The 19393-nt window shown below is 38.7% G+C and overlaps 1 protein-coding gene across 19 annotated transcripts in view; it reads left to right on the top strand.

Moving 5' to 3' along the window:
• Positions 1–19393, top strand: part of Rims1 (regulating synaptic membrane exocytosis 1) — a 479929-nt gene that overhangs the window by 398286 nt on the left and 62250 nt on the right. For 14 of the 19 annotated variants that reach the window (XM_051152982.1, XM_051152985.1, XM_051152984.1 and 11 more), the window contains one exon: positions 12015–12250. In XM_051152982.1, the coding sequence (XP_051008939.1) occupies positions 12015–12250 (236 nt within the window). The remainder of the gene's footprint in view (positions 1–12014; positions 12251–19393) is intronic. The other 5 variants (XM_051152989.1, XM_051152988.1, XM_051152996.1 and 2 more) reach the window with 1 other exon arrangement.

Genomic DNA, 19393 nt, shown 5'->3' with positions numbered 1-19393 from the left:
TAAAGCTTAAAGACACCAGATAACAAATTTAAATAAATTGAAATAAAAAAAAAAATGAGTAGGAATGTCAGGAGCAGGTGTTCTAAGCAGGTATTAAAATAAAGTATAAAATTTGCTAAAATTAATGTTGTGACTTTGAACAGTCTAACTTTAGTACCTGTCTAGTGACTGACAGTAACAAATGTTTAGCCCTGGCAAACCTTGGTACAATGCCTTACACCTAAGAGTAACAGAAGAGGACTGTGGGTGAAGCAGCGTGGGTGAACAGTGAGGAGGGGTATGCACAGAGTTAAGAAGGAGGAAAGGGAAGGAAGAAATGATGTAATTAAATTATAATTTCAAAAATAAAAGCAAACAAAGGGAGAAAGGAGAGAGAGGAAGGGGAGAGAGGGGAGAGGGAGAGAGAGAGAGAGAGAGGAGAGAGGAGAGAGAGAGAGAGAGAGAGAGAGAGAGAGAGAGAGAGAGAGAGAGAGAGAGAGAGAGAGAGAGAATGTTGCTAGAGCCTAATTGTGCAATGTACGTCTTCATTACCTATGATCTGAAATTTTCATGGAAAATAAACTGGTCTGATAATTCTGCCCTCTTTACAAAGTAAGCAGTGCTATGACACAGTCTACTTCAGGGATGTTAACACAGCTTGAAGTAGATTAGGTTTCCTACACGCAAAATGATAATCACCAAACATGAGCAAAGAAAAAAATATGATAAAAAGAATCTGTAAGCAGCAAAGCAGCAATTTGAGGTACCACAATCATTGAAAGAAAAGGAAAATAAAAATAAATGCTGTATGTACCCCGTTTCGCTCTGAGGATGCTTCACAACATGGGAACGTGGGAGATGGAAACTGAGCAAAGAGTCCTAGTTTTATGGGGCTGAAGAAAGGGCTGTTTCTGTCCAGGAACTGACAAAGCAAGTGGTAGCTGGCAAGCGAGGAGCTTCAGTATTTGCTGTAGAGTTCCTTTGGCTGGTGTATTAGTCATGGAGAGGGAATGTCTGTCCGTAAATTGAACAAACGCAGCCACTGAGAAGCACAAGTGCTAGCACAGATTCCAGGTAGTGCTGGGTGCTGGGAAGACAGCATGAAATCTGAGGTCCACAAAGACAGGGGAAGCTGAGAGAAACACCTTTGTTTTCCTATAGGAAACCAGAAGAGGTGGGGATTGAGGAAACCTGGTCCTGAAGTTCTTGCTTTCCAAGCAGGAGCAGCTGGGTTCAAACAGTAGCACCTTTGTTTAAGTCTGGGCATCGAAAAGACGTGGTGACACATACATGTCTTTCATCCCAGCACTAAGTGGATCTCTTCAGTGGTTGGAGTGGGTTTCTCCATGGGAACTGGCTGATTTTTGCCAGCACAGGGACCTGGATAATCTGGACAGAGACAGGAAAGCTGTTTCCTGCTTCAGGACCCAACAGATGAGAGGTTGAAAGTCCACTGAGCGTTTCCTTTCAGTTTGAGCAGCTTACAGTGTGTCTTTCTCTTGGGGAAGAAGAACCTGGAGCCAGCCATCATGGGTGATTAAGTGATAAGTTCGTAGATCTACCTAAACCCTTTCTGTCTGTCTGGCTTTCCTGGGCCTGACACTGAGCCCTCATTCTGAGCTACTTTCTGTTAAGGACATTACAAGACAGGAAAAACAAGTGCCCATCTTATTCAAAGGGACAGAGATATTTACAATCCTTCTGCATGTTCAATTCAGAGAGGGAAGAAAATGGAGAGGATGGGCAGGGAGTGAGAGAAATGGAATATGAGAATACGTTAGCAATATATACAAAATTGCATTAACACCCTATATAACTCATGACAAGTTGGAAGAAGTCAATGTTCATCTCAATTGATATCTCCTGCCTAATAAATATGCTTATAAAAGAAGTATGCAGTGAAGTCCAACACACATTTGGGATTCAGTGCAGTCTGACAGCAGGCTTGGTGGATCACATTGATAATCAGAGTGTCCAGAACTGGGGAAGCTGAATCAGGACAATTATTAAGAGTTCAAGGCCATCCTCGGCTTCATAGTAACTTCCAGATCATTACCATGTGAGTCCTTGTCTCAAAAACAAATAAAAAGTGTAATCTTAACAACCTAGGAAACAGTATTTCTTAATGTGAGGCTAAAAGTGAATCTGACATAATTCTAACAGCAATACAGAATGGAGCAATTCCTCCCTGGAGCCACAAATACACACCACTACTGTCCAGCAATATTCACAATCTAGCCAGGGAGATATATATATATCCCTGAAAGAGAGAGAGACAGAGACAGAGACAGAGAAGAGAGAAGGAGAGACAGAGAGCGCACCAGGGAATAAATGAAAGCCACGAAGATTGGAAATTTACCAGAACTTGTTTTATTGTTATAAGAGAAGAAAACATAAGATAATCAAAATAATATGCTGGTATAACAAATAAACAGTGATTGGATGCAGAGTCAATATACAAAAGCACTTGTGTTTTCATGTGCTGGTGTTAAATATTGGGAAATAAAATTAATAATATATCATTGCATATAATATCATATAACATGAAATAGCGAGGAAATGTAAAATTTAGGAACAAACTAATAAACAGCATGTAAGACTACAATCCTAAAGGCTCCTTATAGCTTCTGTTAACAGCCAACATGAGCATATGTGTGAGAGTAGAATTCAGTACATATTAAAAGACCATTATATCTGAAGATTTGGACTGTTTGGAAAGGCTTGAATCTAAACTGACTTAATTTGATTGAGTCCCCAGTTATTATTCTGAACTGATTACCCCCAACGTTTCCAGGACACACTTTGATATGTGTGGCTTATCAACCATCACTCTGAATGTTGCATTTTCTGGAACTTATCAGCTAGATGCCTAGGTGTGGCTTCTTAATAGTGATCAGCAGGTTCCTATTCCTCTCCACCATATAGACCAGGAATGAGTTTGTCATTATAAACCTAGTGTAGGACACAAACACATTTTTTGTATGGAATTTTAACAACATTGCAAACAGAATTGTGGACATAGTTGCATTACACCTTTACCTGTTTGTTATGCCTTGAGTTATTGCTGACTTTATTTTAACAAGAAGTCTTAATGGGCCCCTGTCTTCTTTGATACCTATTTCTGTAACCCTCAGTATATATACAAGTTTCATATATAAGTTGCTTCTACCAATTAGGTACCTGTTGTCCATTTTTCTTTCTTACAGAGTTATGGTTTACTTTAGTTATTACATATATATTCTGTACTACTTTTAATCTAAGTGTGCTGCAAGTTTAAAGAATAGAACTATTTTTCTTAGCCCTGCATGTCCTCCTGAAGGATCATAGCCTTCTAAAAGGAGATCTTAGTTCCTGTCTTTTTATTTGTCAGAAACATTTGCACAGTCTCTTTACCCTGGCATAATGCAACAAAAATCTGTCACCTTAAGGTATAAATTAGATCGTGTTTTATGGCCCATTAGTCTTTATAGCACTAGGGAATGAACTGTCTTTTCAGATATGGTAGAGATAGTGAACTGTGGTAGAGATGTTTCACTTTATTTTGTCTGTCTTTTACAATTAATTTTTTGGAATTGTATTTTCAATTGTATATTATCAATAATTAAATTTTAATTTACTGATCTGCATAACCATAGATGGGGTCTTAGAGTTTAATTCATAGCACTATTTTTCCTAAAAATTAGGTCAAATCATCCTGTCAATACTAATGGCATTTCCATTTAATTGTATACAAACTTTATTATCCTTCTCATTTTATAGTTATTTATAACATGCAAAATCTAATGTGTAGAATATATATATAGAATACATACATATAGATAGATATATACATGCATCACTTTTGTAGTAAGAGTAAATCATTATCACACCAAGCATCATGACATCCTCAAGGCCCTGCTAAGTTCCAGGTTGGCTGTCTTTACTGCCCATGACTACTATCCATTAGCTACAGGAGGCATAGACCAGTTCCCTGTGATGGCTTTCTCATTATTGCTTCTATGCATGTTACCAATATGTGTACCACTGATTATCAACGTTTTTTTCTTTTTCCCAACTGAGAGCTCATATATGTTATATTATTGCCCATTTTCTACAATACTGAAACATTGTTCAAATAAATATTAATGTATTTAACAAGTAATGGCCCTGTATAATTGCTTAGAAATAAATTCCAGAGAATATCATATTATATGCCCACTGACCACATATAGGGAAGATACAGGTTTCCCACTAGCAATGTTAACTGTTAAAGTTTCTCCGGATTCTCATCGGTACTTACTGATGTCTGTTTTGATTATAACTATCCTCTTGATGTGAAGTGAAAACTAGGCATGGCTTGAAAACCTGATCCTGATTAGTTAAATTTATCAAGCTATTTTGGCATCTCCACTTCGCAGATTTCAATCCTTCTATTGCAATTCTTGTAATCCACCAGTTTTGTCAGTCAGTCTCTGTGTGTGTATGTGTCTCTGTCTCTCCATCCATCTTTCCCCCCATCTCTCTCTCTCTGTCTCTGTCTGTCTGTCTGTCTGTCTGTCTGTCTGTCTGTCTGTCTGTCTCTCTCTCTCTCTCTCTCTCTCTCTCTCTCTCTTTCTCTCTCTTTCTCTCTCTCACTCACTTTTTCAGTTCAAGCTTTCTTTGTACAGCCCTGGCTGTCCTGGAACTAGCTCTGTAGACAGTATAGCCTTAAACTCAAAGATATCCACCTGCCTCTGCCTCCTAAGTCCTGGGATTAAAAACAGATGAAAATGCTAACATTTTAATTAACCTTTTAGAGAAAAAAACAACAGAATGATAGCAAGCTTTAAGGATGACCTAAGAAACTTGTATAAGCTGACACACAAGCGTGCTTACACACTCTTGTGCATACAGTTATTGTAGAATATAAAAACGTGACTGAATACGAATTCAAATCTGGATAATGCGCTCTAGGTCAATAGAGGACTGATCTACTGGCTTGCCTTCTGTATTAGAGGGGTGACTTTAATAACCAAATTTTGCAAAGTCACAGACACAAGGCAGTACAAAGAAAGAGGAAGTGAGGGTGACAAATAGAGAACTCCTGGAAGACCATTTCTTAAAAATAGTTGCGATGGAATGATGTTCTCAAAATTTGTGGATTTTATCTAGCTGCATGGTTGGTGCAGTGGAGAGGGTATTTGAATGTTGGTGGATCACGTTTTCACTTCCTGCTTGGAAATTAGGTCAAGCATGAATGGAAAGCATAGATCAGATTTGGAAAGAGATATATTGTGTCTTCTACGTATAAGATCAAACCTTAGTATTATCAGTATAATTATAAGCCTTGGGACTAGCATGTGGCAAGACTTCAAACAGCTTTGTAAAGCAAAAGTTTTTGATGCCTATCTTAAAGGATCCAAGTACTAATGATAGGATTAGCTTTTTTTAATTGAAAATAGATTCTTTTATACATTATGATCAGCTTATGTTTTCCTTCCCCTCAAATACTCTCAGATCTTCTCCACTGCACCACCCATCAAAATCCACACCCTTTTTCCCTCTTTTTAGAATATTAAAAGGCATCTAAAATATAGTAAGATAAAACAAACCAGAATAGTACAAAACAAACAGAGAAAAGGAGCCAAAAGTGCAATAAGCGCATATAGATGCACACACACACACACACACACACACACACACATTTGCATATTCTGAAATCATATAAAAACACACAACCAAAAGTCATAAAAGGCTTGTAAGTATGGGGGATGGGGGGACACTGACAAAGCATTATGAGACAAACTCCAAAAATGTCATGGAGTTCATTTTGTGTTAGTCATCTACTGTTGGGCATGGCACCTGGCATTACAAGTGGTTTATTATATACCCAGTGAGACTCCATTGGAGCAGTTCTTAATCAGAAGTAGCTTCTCGGTTAGGGACAGAGGCCTTTGTCCACTTGCTTCACCTCTAAGCACTGGGTGCCTACTTGGCCCACACCTCTGCATCCCCTATGCCTGTTGCCAATATCTCTGTGAGTTCATATGGGTGTAGGTGCTACTGTGCTTAGAAGGCCTTGTGTATTCCATACCTTTCTTCTCTTCTGTAGGGTTCTGTCAGACTTGAGGGGAGGGATCTGATGGAGACACCACATTTTTCTTAATTGAAAGCACATTTTCAATTAAATAAACTCGCTCAATTAAGTGAACATGTTTCTGTTTTCTCCTTATTATATCCATTAAATTAATTCTATTACAGCTCCCAACTTTCATTAAAGACATAGTTCATTGCTTCTCAGCCTCTTGGCTAAGGTCAAGTGTTCCAAGGTCTTTAACTCTCTGTCCACTGTATGTTTATGGATTTTTGCATTTGTTCTTTTTTACTGCAGGAACAAAAAGCTTCTCTAGTGAAGACTGACCAAGACAGTGATCTGAATAGAGCAGAAAATTATTAGAGTCATTTTATTTCTATTTTCCTCTAGCAGAACAATATTTTATTACCCCCTAGATCCCTGTCCATCTACTTGCATGTTCTTGGCCACCTGAGCACATTGTGGATGAATTCTATTTCATGGATTGGGCTTTAAACTGAATCGGATATTGGTTGGTTAATCCCACAAGCTTTTGGCCACTGTTGCAGTAATGTATCTTGCAGGCGGGTCACCATCGTAGATCAGAAGGTTTGTAGCTGGGTTGTTATTTACCTTTCTCCATTGGTACAGTGCAGAGTAGCTTCCAGTAACCTGAACACTAGTCACTAAGGGGTAAGCCCTAGGTAAGCGTCAGCTTCACTTCTTCACGATCAATGGGCTGTGTAGTTGTTGCCTTCAGAAAGAGGGGCTTACCATCTTTTTTTTTTTTTTTTTTTTTTTTGGAGAAGCAGAATGAATAAAGTAAAAGAATGAGGCAGGGTGGTGTAGAAACTACATTTCTACTAAAACCGTGAACTTGTATTCATGAATCTGCCTGATTATGTTGATAGCTTAATTGAACTGATGAAACTTTGACCTCTCTCCGTGTACATCATAGGTGTTCCAAGACTTCTAGAGAGCTATAGACATCTTTATGTAAGAAATTATTGTAAACATCTGAACAAATACTTTGGATGCCAACGAAAAATAATCTTATTTTTTTTTACATAATTATTTACCATAACTTCTTTTTTTGGAGTGTAACTGAATTTTATAAACATAAAAATGGTCAGAATAATTTTATAAAAATATGTTTTAAGTTTATCAACTATAAAATGTAAGTAAAAGAAGGCAAGTTGTAATTTTAAAAAGCAAATAAAATCACAGTAAGATATTAACTCACAATTATTAAATAATACTGTCAAAAAATAAAACAGAAAGCAAAAGTGTTGAGCAGAACATGAGTTAGAATCTTTAGTTTTCTGAAGACATTCCATATTGGTTTCCATAGTTTGCATTTCCACGAGTAGTACATAAGGATTCTCCTCTGAGCCCTCTTCCTCATTCTTACCAGCATTATTGTTAGTGGTTTTCTAAATTTCTTTCCAAATTTCATACAATGAACTTTAACTTTAATAATGTTTACCACCACCGCCCCCAACCCCTCCCAGATCCACTCCTCTCCACCTCATTTCCCTGCCACCCAACTTTGAGGTTTTGCTTTTCGGAATTTTTTTAACTTTCCTTTTTATTATTAATTTATTTAGATTACACCTCAATTGTTATCCCCTTACTTGTCTCCTCCCATTCCTCCCTCTCTCCCTTTTTCAACTTATTTCCATCCCATAGGTCTGTGACAGAAGGGGACCTCCTTCCCCACCATATGGTCACAGCCTATCAAGTCTCATCTTGGTAGCCTGCCTGTTCCTTCTCTGAGTGCCACCAGGCCTCCCCACCAAAGGGAAGTGGTCAAATACAGGGCACCAGAGTTCACGTCAGAGTTAGTCCCTGCTCTCCACAAACTGTGGAGAATGTCCTATCCGTTGGCTAGATCTGAATAGGTGTTCAATGTTTACTGCATGTATTGTCCTTGGTTGGTGCAGTAGTTTGAGAAGACCACCGCCCTGGGTCCAGATGCATCCATCATGATGTTCTTCTTGTAGGTTTCTATCACCTTCTGGATCCTTCTATTTCCCCATTCTCCCACATTTCTCTCACCTAGAGTCCCAATAAGAGGTCTCTGCATCTATCCCAATCTCCTGGTAAGTGGAGACTTTCATGAGACTTTCTTTTTGGGCTAGTGTTTGATTATAACCAAGTGTATACCATGGGAGTGTTTCTGACTCACTCAGTATGACCATTTCTAGTTCCATCCATTTGCCCACAAATTTCTACATTTCCTTGTTATTAATAGCTGAGTAGTATTCCATAGTGTAAATGTACCACAGTTTCTTTCTCCATTCTTTGACTGAAGGACATTTAGGTTGTTTCCAGGTTCTGGCTATTACAAATAAGGCTGCTATGAACATGCTTGAGCATATGTCTTTGTTGTGTGGTGGAGTATCTATTCCAAGGAGTGGTATAGCTAGGTCTTGAGGTAGCCCTATTCCCAGTTTCTGAGAAAGCACCAGATTGATTTCCAAAGTGGTTGTACAGGTTTGCACTCCCACCATGAATGAAGGAGTGCTCCCCTTTCTCCACATCCTCACCAGCTTGTGCTGGTTTTTGAACTTAGCCATTCTGATGGGTGTAAGATGAAATCTCAGAGTCGTTTTGATTGGCATTTCTCTGATGACTAAAGATGTTGAGCATGTCTTTAAGTGTTTCTCAGCCATTTGATATTCCGCTGTTGAGAATTCTCTGTTTAATTCTGAGCCCCATTTCTTAATTCGGTTATTTGGTTCAATGGTGTTTAATTTCTTGAGCTCATTATATATTTTGGATATTAGACCTTTGTCAGATGTAAGGTTGGTGAAGATCTTTTCTCAGTCTGTAGGTTGTCACTTTGTTCTTTTGACAGTGTCTCCTGCCTTATAGAAGGTTCTCAGCCTTATGAGGTCCCAGTTATTAATTGTTGACCTTAGATCCTGGGCTGTTGGAGTTCTTTTCAGGAAGTTGTCTCCTGTGTCAATGAGTCCCAGGCTCTTTCCTACTTTTTCTTCTGACAGATTTAGTGTCTCTGGTTTTATCTTGAGGTCTTTAATCCACTTGGAATTGAGCTTTGTACTTGGTGATAAATATGTGTCTACTTGCATTTTCTACATGTAGACATCCAGTTAGACCAACACCATTTGTTAAAGATGCTATCCTTTTTCTATTGAATAGATTTGGCTTCTTTGTCAAAAACAAGTGTCTATATGTATGTGGATTTATTTGTGAGTCTTCTATTCGATTCCACTGATCAACCATCCTATTGCTGTGCCAGTACCATGCTGTTTTAACTACTGTTGCTTTATAGTACAGCTTAAGATCAAGTATGGAGATTCTTCCAGAGGATCTTTTATTGTAGAGGATTGTTTTGACTGTTCTTACCATAGCATCCTAATGCAAACCTCTCAAACGATAACACTAGCAAGTGTTCTTTCAAAAACACTTGTCAGCATTGCAAAATATCACATTGTTATAATTCATGAAAAAGTTTTGAATCCTCCTAACTCATTCTAAATATAGTTTCACAGTAAAGAAATGCTAACAGCATTTGATTGTAACTTTAAACTTCTTAATGCTCTAAACAAATGATGCTCTGAGTTTCCTAGTGCTGTTGACAAAAGGACATATCATACTTGATCTGAGGCAAAAGGCCAAGGACTGATGTAGTTAGTATTTTTAAAACAAAACTGAGAGCCATAATAGAATGCCATTTGTTGACATAAAAAGTATAAAACAGATTCATTTTCATTCCTTTCTATAATTCTTTACCTACTATACCTTACTGTAAATGAAAAATAAACAAAAGAGAGACTGAAAAGCCAATGATAGAGTGTGTTAAAAAATAAATAAAACAAACACTGATGAGTAATTAAGAAGATGGCTCGACGGATAAAGAGGCTCACACACATGCCTGAGGAACTGAGTTTGACTCTCATCACCCACATAAACTGCCAGGAAAGGTGACTTTCGTATCCTAAAGTTTGGGAGGCAGAGACGAGCAAGTCTCCTGGGCTCTCTGGGCAAGCAGCCTAGGCTAGTTGGTGAGCGACAGACACCAACGAGAGACCTTTCCCTCAAGAGTGAAAATAGGGTGCTCCTGAAGAAGGAAATGCAAGGTTGACTCTGCCCTCCATACACATGCAAAACCCAAGGATACCTTCAGTGGTGCCGGTTTCTCAGTTATAAGTTTTTTAAGTAGACTGAACAATTTATGACTGTGAAATTGAACCAAACTTGATAGTTCAGATAGCTCCACCCACAGAACTTGGCAATTCGATAAATAGGGAATGAAGACAGCGAGAGCATGCCTGAAGAAGATGTATAAGCATAAATCCATTCAAGTAAATCCATGAGGACACAAGAGAATCTAGTGTTAGCAGGTGTGAGAAGAGAATGCATTAGTGCTGGTATTTTTATCCAACATATTTTAACTTTTACTGAAAATAGATTTTTTTTTTCATATAATGTATTCTGATCATGGTTTCTTTTTCCATGTGCTCCTCGCAGAGCTTCCCCATCTCATCCCATTTTTTTTCATCTACTCTTGTTCCGTCTCTCATTAGGAGAGACAAGTTTTTAAGAGATGGCAACTAAACATGACAAAAGAAAATGTAAAAACATGAAGCAAAAACTGTCATATCAAAGTTGGACATGCTACAGGATAGAAGGGAAAGAGTCTCAAGAGCAGGCACAATAGTCAGAGGACCATTGATTCTCATAGTTGGGAGACTCATAAAAATACTAAGCGAAAAGCTAGCATATATTACACAGAGGACCTGGTGCAGACTCATGTAGGCCATGTGCTTACTACATTGGTTAGAATTGTTACTATAGACCACAAAAAATCAGCTTTTGGCTAGTCATGTAATTTATCTTCATTAATTTTTTGAAAAATAAGCTGCAAACTATGAAGTTTGCAAATGATTTAAAACTTTTAAAATCTGGTGGGAACAAAATGAGAAATGATAATACTTTATTAGTCATTGGGGGCTGGAAGAGCTCAGTGCGTACCTGCCAAGAGTGTGTGAGGCCCTGAGATTGACCTTAGCACCTCGAAAATGTCTTCATAGTTGTTGGAACATTGATATTGTCCAATTAAAGTAGCTCAGACTAAGATTACACATTCCTCATTATTCTCATCAAAGGACAGTCTTGGTTTTTAGTATGATGTTTCTGGAATCCAGAAGCCCCAGTCTTTTTTTTTTTTTTTTTTAAATCTTTCTAGCCACTCCCTACCATCTTCTTGAACTCATCCCTTCATTGATTAAAGGGGAATCACTTTAATTTAAACACCATTAAACAGGTGAACACAAATTACACAGCATCCCTGGTTTCTATTTTATTATTTGTAGAAATATTGTAATGCTTTCTGAATCGCATAGAATGTCACTACTCCGACTACCTAATCTGGGTTATGGCTAATGTGTCCACTGTATTGACAAGAAGGATGGCAAAACTTTACAGCTTAGAGCCAGGCATGGTGGTGGAGGGTACACACTTTAATCCCAGCACTCCTGCAGCAGATTCGGGGGCATGGTTTATGCAGAAACCTCTAGGAAAGTCAGGGCTACAGAGTGAGACCTTGTCTTTTAAAAAAATCAGTGTTTAATCTGTGCTCTGTAAACATCTATTAAAAAGTGATGGGGCTGCAGATATGGCTCAGCATGAATAGCACTCATTGCTTTCCCCAAGGACCAGGGTTCGCGTCCCAATACCCAAATAACAGCTTACGGCCATCTGTAACTCTGTTCTGGGGGATCTGATGTAGCCTCTGACTCCCATAGGCTCACTGTGCATTCATATTCTCTCCAGCCTTCACTCAGGCACACAAAATAACTCATTTCTTTTAGAAATAAAAGTGATGTGATCTGAAAATATGTACACCACTCAGCTGGCTATTTCCCCTAAAAAAAAATAATGTGTCTGGATTATTTTTTAAAAATTAGTTTACGAGTTTCAGTAATGCTGACCTGTAATTTATGGATGCATATATGTTTTTACTTTGTAAATATAGTTCATTTACCCCCAAAATGCAAGGCAGACGGATGGGGACGTCAGGAAGAGCCATCATCAAGAGCACCAGTGTAAGTGGAGAGATGTACACCCTGGAACACAATGACGGCAGCCAATCAGACACGGCCGTGGGTACCGTCGGGGCGGGTGGGAAGAAGCGAAGATCCAGCCTCAGTGCCAAAGTGGTTGCCATCGTGTCTCGAAGAAGTAGAAGCACATCGCAGCTCAGCCAGACAGGTGAGTGCGGTGCTCTCCATGCTCCCGCCTCTGGGTTGCGCTGGAGATGCTGGGGTTGTGGTCCTCATGTCAGGACTTGAGATACATTTGCGGTGTGTGTATCTGGTTTCTCTTGTCTGTGTCTGAAAAAAATCTGCTAAACGTATGGCTTTTTTAAATTATTTTTTTCCCCTTCTGTGCAGCTCACTGAGGAAGGTATTGTGTATTCGCTTGTGAAGTCATCAAATATCTTCCCTTAAGTTATAAAAAAATATTGAAAGCCATGTTTACAAATATGCAAGGAAATGCAAAGAAGTATCTGACATCTAAATTGGTTCATATACAAGAAAAGCAACACGATTCTTATTTTCAAAATGTTCCATAATGTACATGCGTGCCTTCGAGGCCATGAATGCCTGTACTTTTTGTGGAAAAGGTCAGTTGTGCAACTCGAAGTATTATCTTCAAAGTTCTGGGTGGATGCAGTTCAGCTCTCTGTTTGTTACCGTTTCAATGCAAGTAAAAACCCAGAAGCATTTTTTTTTTTATTTTAGAAAAACGGGTCAGTGGATTTATGCAAAGGGCATTGTAATATAAATGTGTATTTCAAGCATATTCTATGGAGTAAAATCTTTAAAAAGTTGTAACCTGAGGGTGTGCTTATAGGTGTACACACCCAAACAAAGGGGAAAGGGTGGCTATTGCATTTCAAAATACAAAAAAAAAAAAACATTGCTGAGATTTTCATAATATTTGCTTTATATATTACATAAGCCATTATTACTATGTTCAATATTAAGTCAAAGCAAAGTTAGAGGAAATTGTGAAACGACTTAATCTGCCAGCCTCTCTTCCTGTTATTATTGATTCTGTGAAAGCACAATGAATGTGGTCACAACCTTTACTTACATTAAGAAGGATTTCACCTTCAGGAAACTGGGACAGAGGGGAAGGCATCCTATTGGGACTCTAAATGAGAGACGCATGGGAGAACAGCAAAATAAAAAGATCCAGAGGGTCCTAGAAATCTACAAGTAGAACAATATGATAGGCAGATTTGGGACCAGGGGTCCCGCTCAAACTAAGGCACCAGCCAAGGACAATACAGGAGGTAAACTTTAAACCCCTTCCCAGATCTAGCCAATGGTCAGATCATTCTCCACAGTTGAGTGGAGAGTGTGATATGACTTTCTCACGTACTATGGTGCCTCACATTTGACCATGTCCCCTGGACGGGGAGACCTGGTGGCACTCAGAGGAAGGACAGCAAGTAGCCAAGAAGAGACTTGATACCCTATGAGAATATATAGGGGGACGTAATCCCCCTCAGGAACAGTCATAGGGGAGGGGAATAATGGGAAAATGGGGGGGGGGCGAGGAATGGGAGGATACAAGGGATGGGATAAACATTGAGATGTAACAAGAATAAATTAATAAAAAAAAAAAAAAAAAAAAGAAGGATTTCACCAAATCTTAAAGCTCACTCAGCATTCTGGAGTAGCTATTTTAAACAATATTCTACTAGATTATGTTGGCAGATAAATTGAAAGACCTTTTCAGCCGTTTAAACATTGAGCTAGTGCATGCAATCTAAGGCTGCAGAAGTGTGTCTGAGATGCCAAAGGGCAGAAGGAACCGGTATAGGTTAGCATCCTGGAGGGATAAAATGCTGTTTACTGTGATTATAGGACAATCATTCGTCTTCCTTGGTTCTGGGCTTCCTAAGAAGTGTCACACAGGTAGCAGCTCCCCTGCACTTATGCTCTGTGGTGTGAGGTGTAAGACTTTGACTATCAGATTTTTAAACTGGGCCAGTGAGATAGCTCAGCCTGGGAAAGTACTTGTGTGATAAAGGCAGAGGACCACATCTGTTGGTTGTTTTCTGACCTCCACTTGCATGCTCTGGATTGTGGCACCCATGTGCACGTGCCCAAACACACAGGAACAGACATAAAATTCAATAATTTTTTTTTTGAGACTGGGTCTCTCTATGTAGCCTAGCTTTCCCAGAACTTGGTGTATAGACCAGGATGGTTTTCACACTCACAGAGATCATCCTGCCTCTGCCTTCCAAGTGCCAGGATGCCAAGATGCTAATATTCTTATTTAAAGAAGATGTTATCACTCGGATTAAGTGGAAGTGTTTTAATGCCATGTAAAGAAACCTGTGTTGCCTATGTGAAAGCTACAGCTTGGGAAGGTTCTTTCTGTTTCTCATTCATTCCTATATATACATATATGACTGTTATACATGGATATTTGGACATTCATTATACCCCTCCCCAGCCCCCCTCAATCCTAATCCCTGTCCACAACTTCCTCCCTCCTTTCTGTAGTCAGCTCCTCCATTACCTGAAAATACTTTTCTTAAATTTGTATAGAAACTATTGAGGTGAATCCCCACAGTTAGCATGTTTAAATCATTTCCACAGAAACAATTTTCTTTGCTTAATTAGTTTAAATTTGATTCCAACTGTGGTTATGTGTTAACTTCCACGTAATACCTACCTCCAAGTAACATGCATTGTTAATAGCTTATATGAAGGCCACTGCTTTCAGAGACTTGGTTGAAATAAATAGGCGTAAAAAGAATATTGGATTATGAAGACAAAATACCCACCATCTCTGTCTCTCTACCTCCAATGCCACTCCATTTGCTCCCATCACCACCAGCAGTTGGTACCGTGCATCCCCATGTGGTCTTTCTAGGTATAAAATTTTATGATTTTCCTAAAGAGACTTACTTAAATCAGTAAATACAACTTCTTTAGTTTTTATTTATTTAATTTATTTTCTTCACTATTCTATAATTCCTTTAATGATCTGTACTTAAGTCTCCTCTTGATTTTATCAGAACAAATGACGAATGTTGGGAACACTGCTGAGCTTTCTTTGACCCCAGACTGAGCCCGCCTTTCTTTGTCTTCCATCTTGAGCTTATGGCTTCTTCTCCCTCAGTCATGATCTTTTGTCACTCCTATAGAATCCACCGAAATTCACAAAATTTTCTTCAAAGCAATACATTCATCTTGAGGTCATCTTTACCATCACTGTTTGATGTATACTGCTGTATTCTTCATTGTCCAACAATTACTGCTTCATTTTAATTTCCAATTTAGAAGACACTGGAATTTCCCCATCTCTTAACTTCTAGCCCATCCTTTAAGGGATATGGCAGCTTTTGCAAATAAAAGCCTGTAGAAAACTTTTTCTCTTTTTAAAGTTTCTTCTAAACCCTTTTCTGGGACTACCATTCCCCATTCCTTACATAGTTTATATCAAGTCTTGTATTACTGATTTGATTTTTTGCTATAAAATAAAACTATTAATACTTGACTGGAGATGGGTTTCAGAGGCCTATAAGGTAAAAGAATGGTTATGGGAGATTTTGTAACAGTCTGAATTAATCGATAGTTTTGAGGAGGCATTGTATATTACTAATGCATTAAAACAACCTGGAACTTGCATTCAATATAAAGGTCTAATTGTGTTTACTGTAGAAATCAGATTTGGGTTTAGAACTTCTTGCAGTAAGGCTGGATTACAGGTGCTCACTCTGTCCTGTCACAGATGGCAGACCATTTGGAAAATGTGAAACACTCAGATATGGAGGTTAGCCCCATTAGGCATGACGGATTTCAAGGGCATCATTTACTAGTTTTGTGTCTATGGCATTAAGTATGCACATAGGAATATTTTGGAGCTTTGTCCACAATCAAGTAAAATTACTTAAAAAAAATCAAAGATCACAGAAAACATATAAACACACAATTCATTGATGTTTTGCATATATTAAATTGGAATTTGAATTTAATAAATTTAAAACACATTTGTATGTAATTAATTTATTTGTGTTCATATAAATGCTATACAACTTTTATATAATGTACAGTATATGAGCTTTAATTACATCAGTACCTATTCTGTTATAATATTTTAATTTTTAATAATATTAAAAGCTAATATCACCCCTACAACATTATCCAAGATTAACATATTTTAAGAATACAGTACTTTTTACTAGTAAAATCGAGGAAACAAGGAGGGTTCTAAGTAATAAATCTAGGCACTAATAATGTGTAATGCTTTAAGCTAATCGAATGTAGTTAGGAACAGAATTTCAGTGAATTCAAAAAATAATTTAACGTGATCAGAATAAAGCCCTTGAACAAACATTATCTAATTTTGAATGAAGAATGTGAACAAGTTAAAGAAAGAGGGAAAATTTTATTTCTAGGTGCCAGAACAAGAAATGTTTTGGAATTGAATAAAGCTTCAGGTAAATTTAGGGTAGGAGATAAACTATAAAGGGGATTTAAGTTCATGTTGGCTTAGTAACTCAATTTATGTGATTTAAGAGTTTGCTTTTTCACTTGCAAGATAACTGCTATGCCATCTGGAGTAGCTCCCTTCTCACTCAGACATAAAAGCATCATTCTGGACAGTCTGCAAATCGGTGACGATTCATACTTAAACTGTTGGAATTACGTCAACGGTTCTCACAGGCTAAGGACAATCAATGACAGCTGCTAGGGACAGGGGAGATGGCTCGGTCCTTCGTTCTCTGTTAAAGTGTAAGTACCTCAGCTTCATCCTAGCACTCATAGAAAGGCAGACATGACCCTGAACACTCTCAGCATGGGCCAGGGGACAGATTGCAAGTCAGCCTAGCCCAGGCCACATGGAGTATGGAAAATTATCTCTGTGGGCCCTAAAACCATAAAAATTGGGTTTTTTTCATTCCAATAAGATGTTTCTTCTCAAGATCAAAACAAAACAAACAAACAAAAAAGTTAGATTGTGGGTCAAATAAGAATGATACAAGTAAGTGTATGTTTTCTGAATAGGGTTATTAGCATTCTGTGGTACTATGTCAGGCACAGTGGCTATTAAAACATACATACAAGTAACATTATATAAACTGGGTAAGTTACATTTAGAAATACATATGTATATATATATATATATGTACATATACACATGTAACAGCAATTAATGAAAAAAGAGGGCATGAATATAAAAGAGAGAAAGAAGGGCTATATGGGAGGCTTTAGAGGAAAGAGAGGGAAGGGAGAAATCAGGTAATTACCATATAATATCAAAAATAAAAAGAATTTTAAAAATGGGAATTCATTAGTAAATAAAAACACGTGTTTCATCCTCAGCATGAAGTCATGCAAACTTGACACACACTGAATTGGAGAGGTGGGTGAGGAAGTGTCTACTTTCATGCCTGTGGGGTGCCAAGGGGGACCAAGAAGACACTCCAGGGAGGCTCTGTGTCTCCCAGCCTGACAGCACACAGAAGGAATAAATGGTTGATGTAACCTTCAGTAAAACCCTCAACTGTTTTGCCATTCACTGCTGAGAAGGTTTCCTTAAATTACCATGTGTCTGCATGCTAAGAGGCTCTGTGTACCTTGAGCTTTGGTGGTGGGAATACTGAACGACTTGATTTTATGCTACCATTTTTGCACAAGCAGGAGCAATGCCAAGGTGCTAAGGAAAATGCAATAGAAATCAGCTCTGTGCTTCTTTAACAATAGCTCTGAATATTTCACTCCATCAGATTTTCCCCTCATATCCAAATCCGTCCTTCATGACTCTGCTCAGGACCCTGTGACTGACTGTCCCACCTACCATCATCTCAGTTCTCCTAAGTGTTTCTTCTCCTTTGAATTCCTACCCTGAGTAGTGTCACTTCTAACTTACTGCAAACCCAGCATGTAGGAGCCAATTCTGTACACAAAATAGAATGCATATGTTTGAGAAAAAAAATGTTTCAAACACATATAGACAGAACGTTCCCCTAACTTGGGAATGGCCCACAGTCATTCAAACATAAAAGAATCTGAACCTAGAAAATACCTTTTGGTCACGTGTTTTCCCTTTTTATATTACAAGACCCGCAGCACAGGGCCACTGTCACTACACATTGGGTCCCACTCGTGACCTGCTTCCCACATGCTTTCTCGCTTGCTTTTTCTGACCTGACAGACTACTGTCTTTTTAAAAGTTGTCTCTTAACAAAAACTTCAAACTACTGCCTTTCAGCTTCCTCTTTTCTATAAAATTCCCCATAGTAAAAAATCATAAAATAATTTTATAAAACACTAAAAAGTTAATGATTTGCAGAAAGAAAAATGAAAATACTGGAACAAGTCTACAAGTACATTTATGTTTCAAGAAACGAATCTCAGCCCATGGAGACAGGTTTGTTGTTGTTGTTGTTGCTTATGACAGATGAAATAAAAGAACTATACTCGAGCTGCAGAGTAAGTTCAAGGCCAGCCTAGGCAACTCAAAAATACTGTTTCAACTTTTAATAAAAAACAACAGTGTCATTCAGCAGTAGAATGTCTACAAGCATGTGTAAAGCTCTGCCTTCACTGTCAAGCACACCCATGCACTGAATTTTTTTATTATTTATTTTATCTTATTATAACTTATTCACATTTACATCTTGATTGTAATCCTCTCCCTCTTACCTTCCTGTTCTCACTCTCCCTCCCTCTACTGCTCTAGTCCCCTCCCCTAGACCTCTAACACGTGGGGCTCTCCTTCCCCACCATATGACCACAGCCTATCAGCTCTCATCTGGACAGCCTGCATCCCCTTCTTCTGTGTCCCCATAGGTCCTCTCCACCAAGGAGCAGTGATCAAATCACGGGCACCAGAGTTCATATCAGAGGCAGTCTCCTGTTTTACCCCTCTCTTCCTCACTTGGAGAATGAGCTGTCCGTCAGCTACATCTCAACAGGGGGTGTAGGTTCTCTGCTTGCAATGTCCTTGGTTGGTGCATCAGTTTGTGCAGCCCCCTCCCCACCCACCCCGGGTCCAGGTACACCAGCCTTGGTGGTGGTGGGGAGGGGTCAGGAGCTTCACAAGAGACTCTCAACACACTGAAATGTTGTAAGGTGCATTTGGGAAAAGACTTGAGGTAAGGCTTTAAAAGCTGCCAAGAGACTTTGCTCACCAGTTAGTGGGCATCCTAAAGTAGCGAAGAAGAAGAAAAAGAGCTACACTCGTGGAAACGAAGGGGGAAGCTGGTCCAGAAAGCCTGGGAAGTGAGTAAGCTAAGATGGGAACTAATGAAGGGAATGCGAGGTTGTGTGTCCTAAGGTGGAGAAGTCAGCATGGACATGGGAAAAAACTGAAACCAGT

This window comes from Acomys russatus, chromosome 11 (genome assembly GCF_903995435.1).
Source record: "Acomys russatus chromosome 11, mAcoRus1.1, whole genome shotgun sequence".
Taxonomy (NCBI): domain Eukaryota; kingdom Metazoa; phylum Chordata; class Mammalia; order Rodentia; family Muridae; genus Acomys; species Acomys russatus.
Note: the sequence above shows the minus strand (reverse complement) of the source record. Positions and strands in the feature narration are given on the sequence as shown.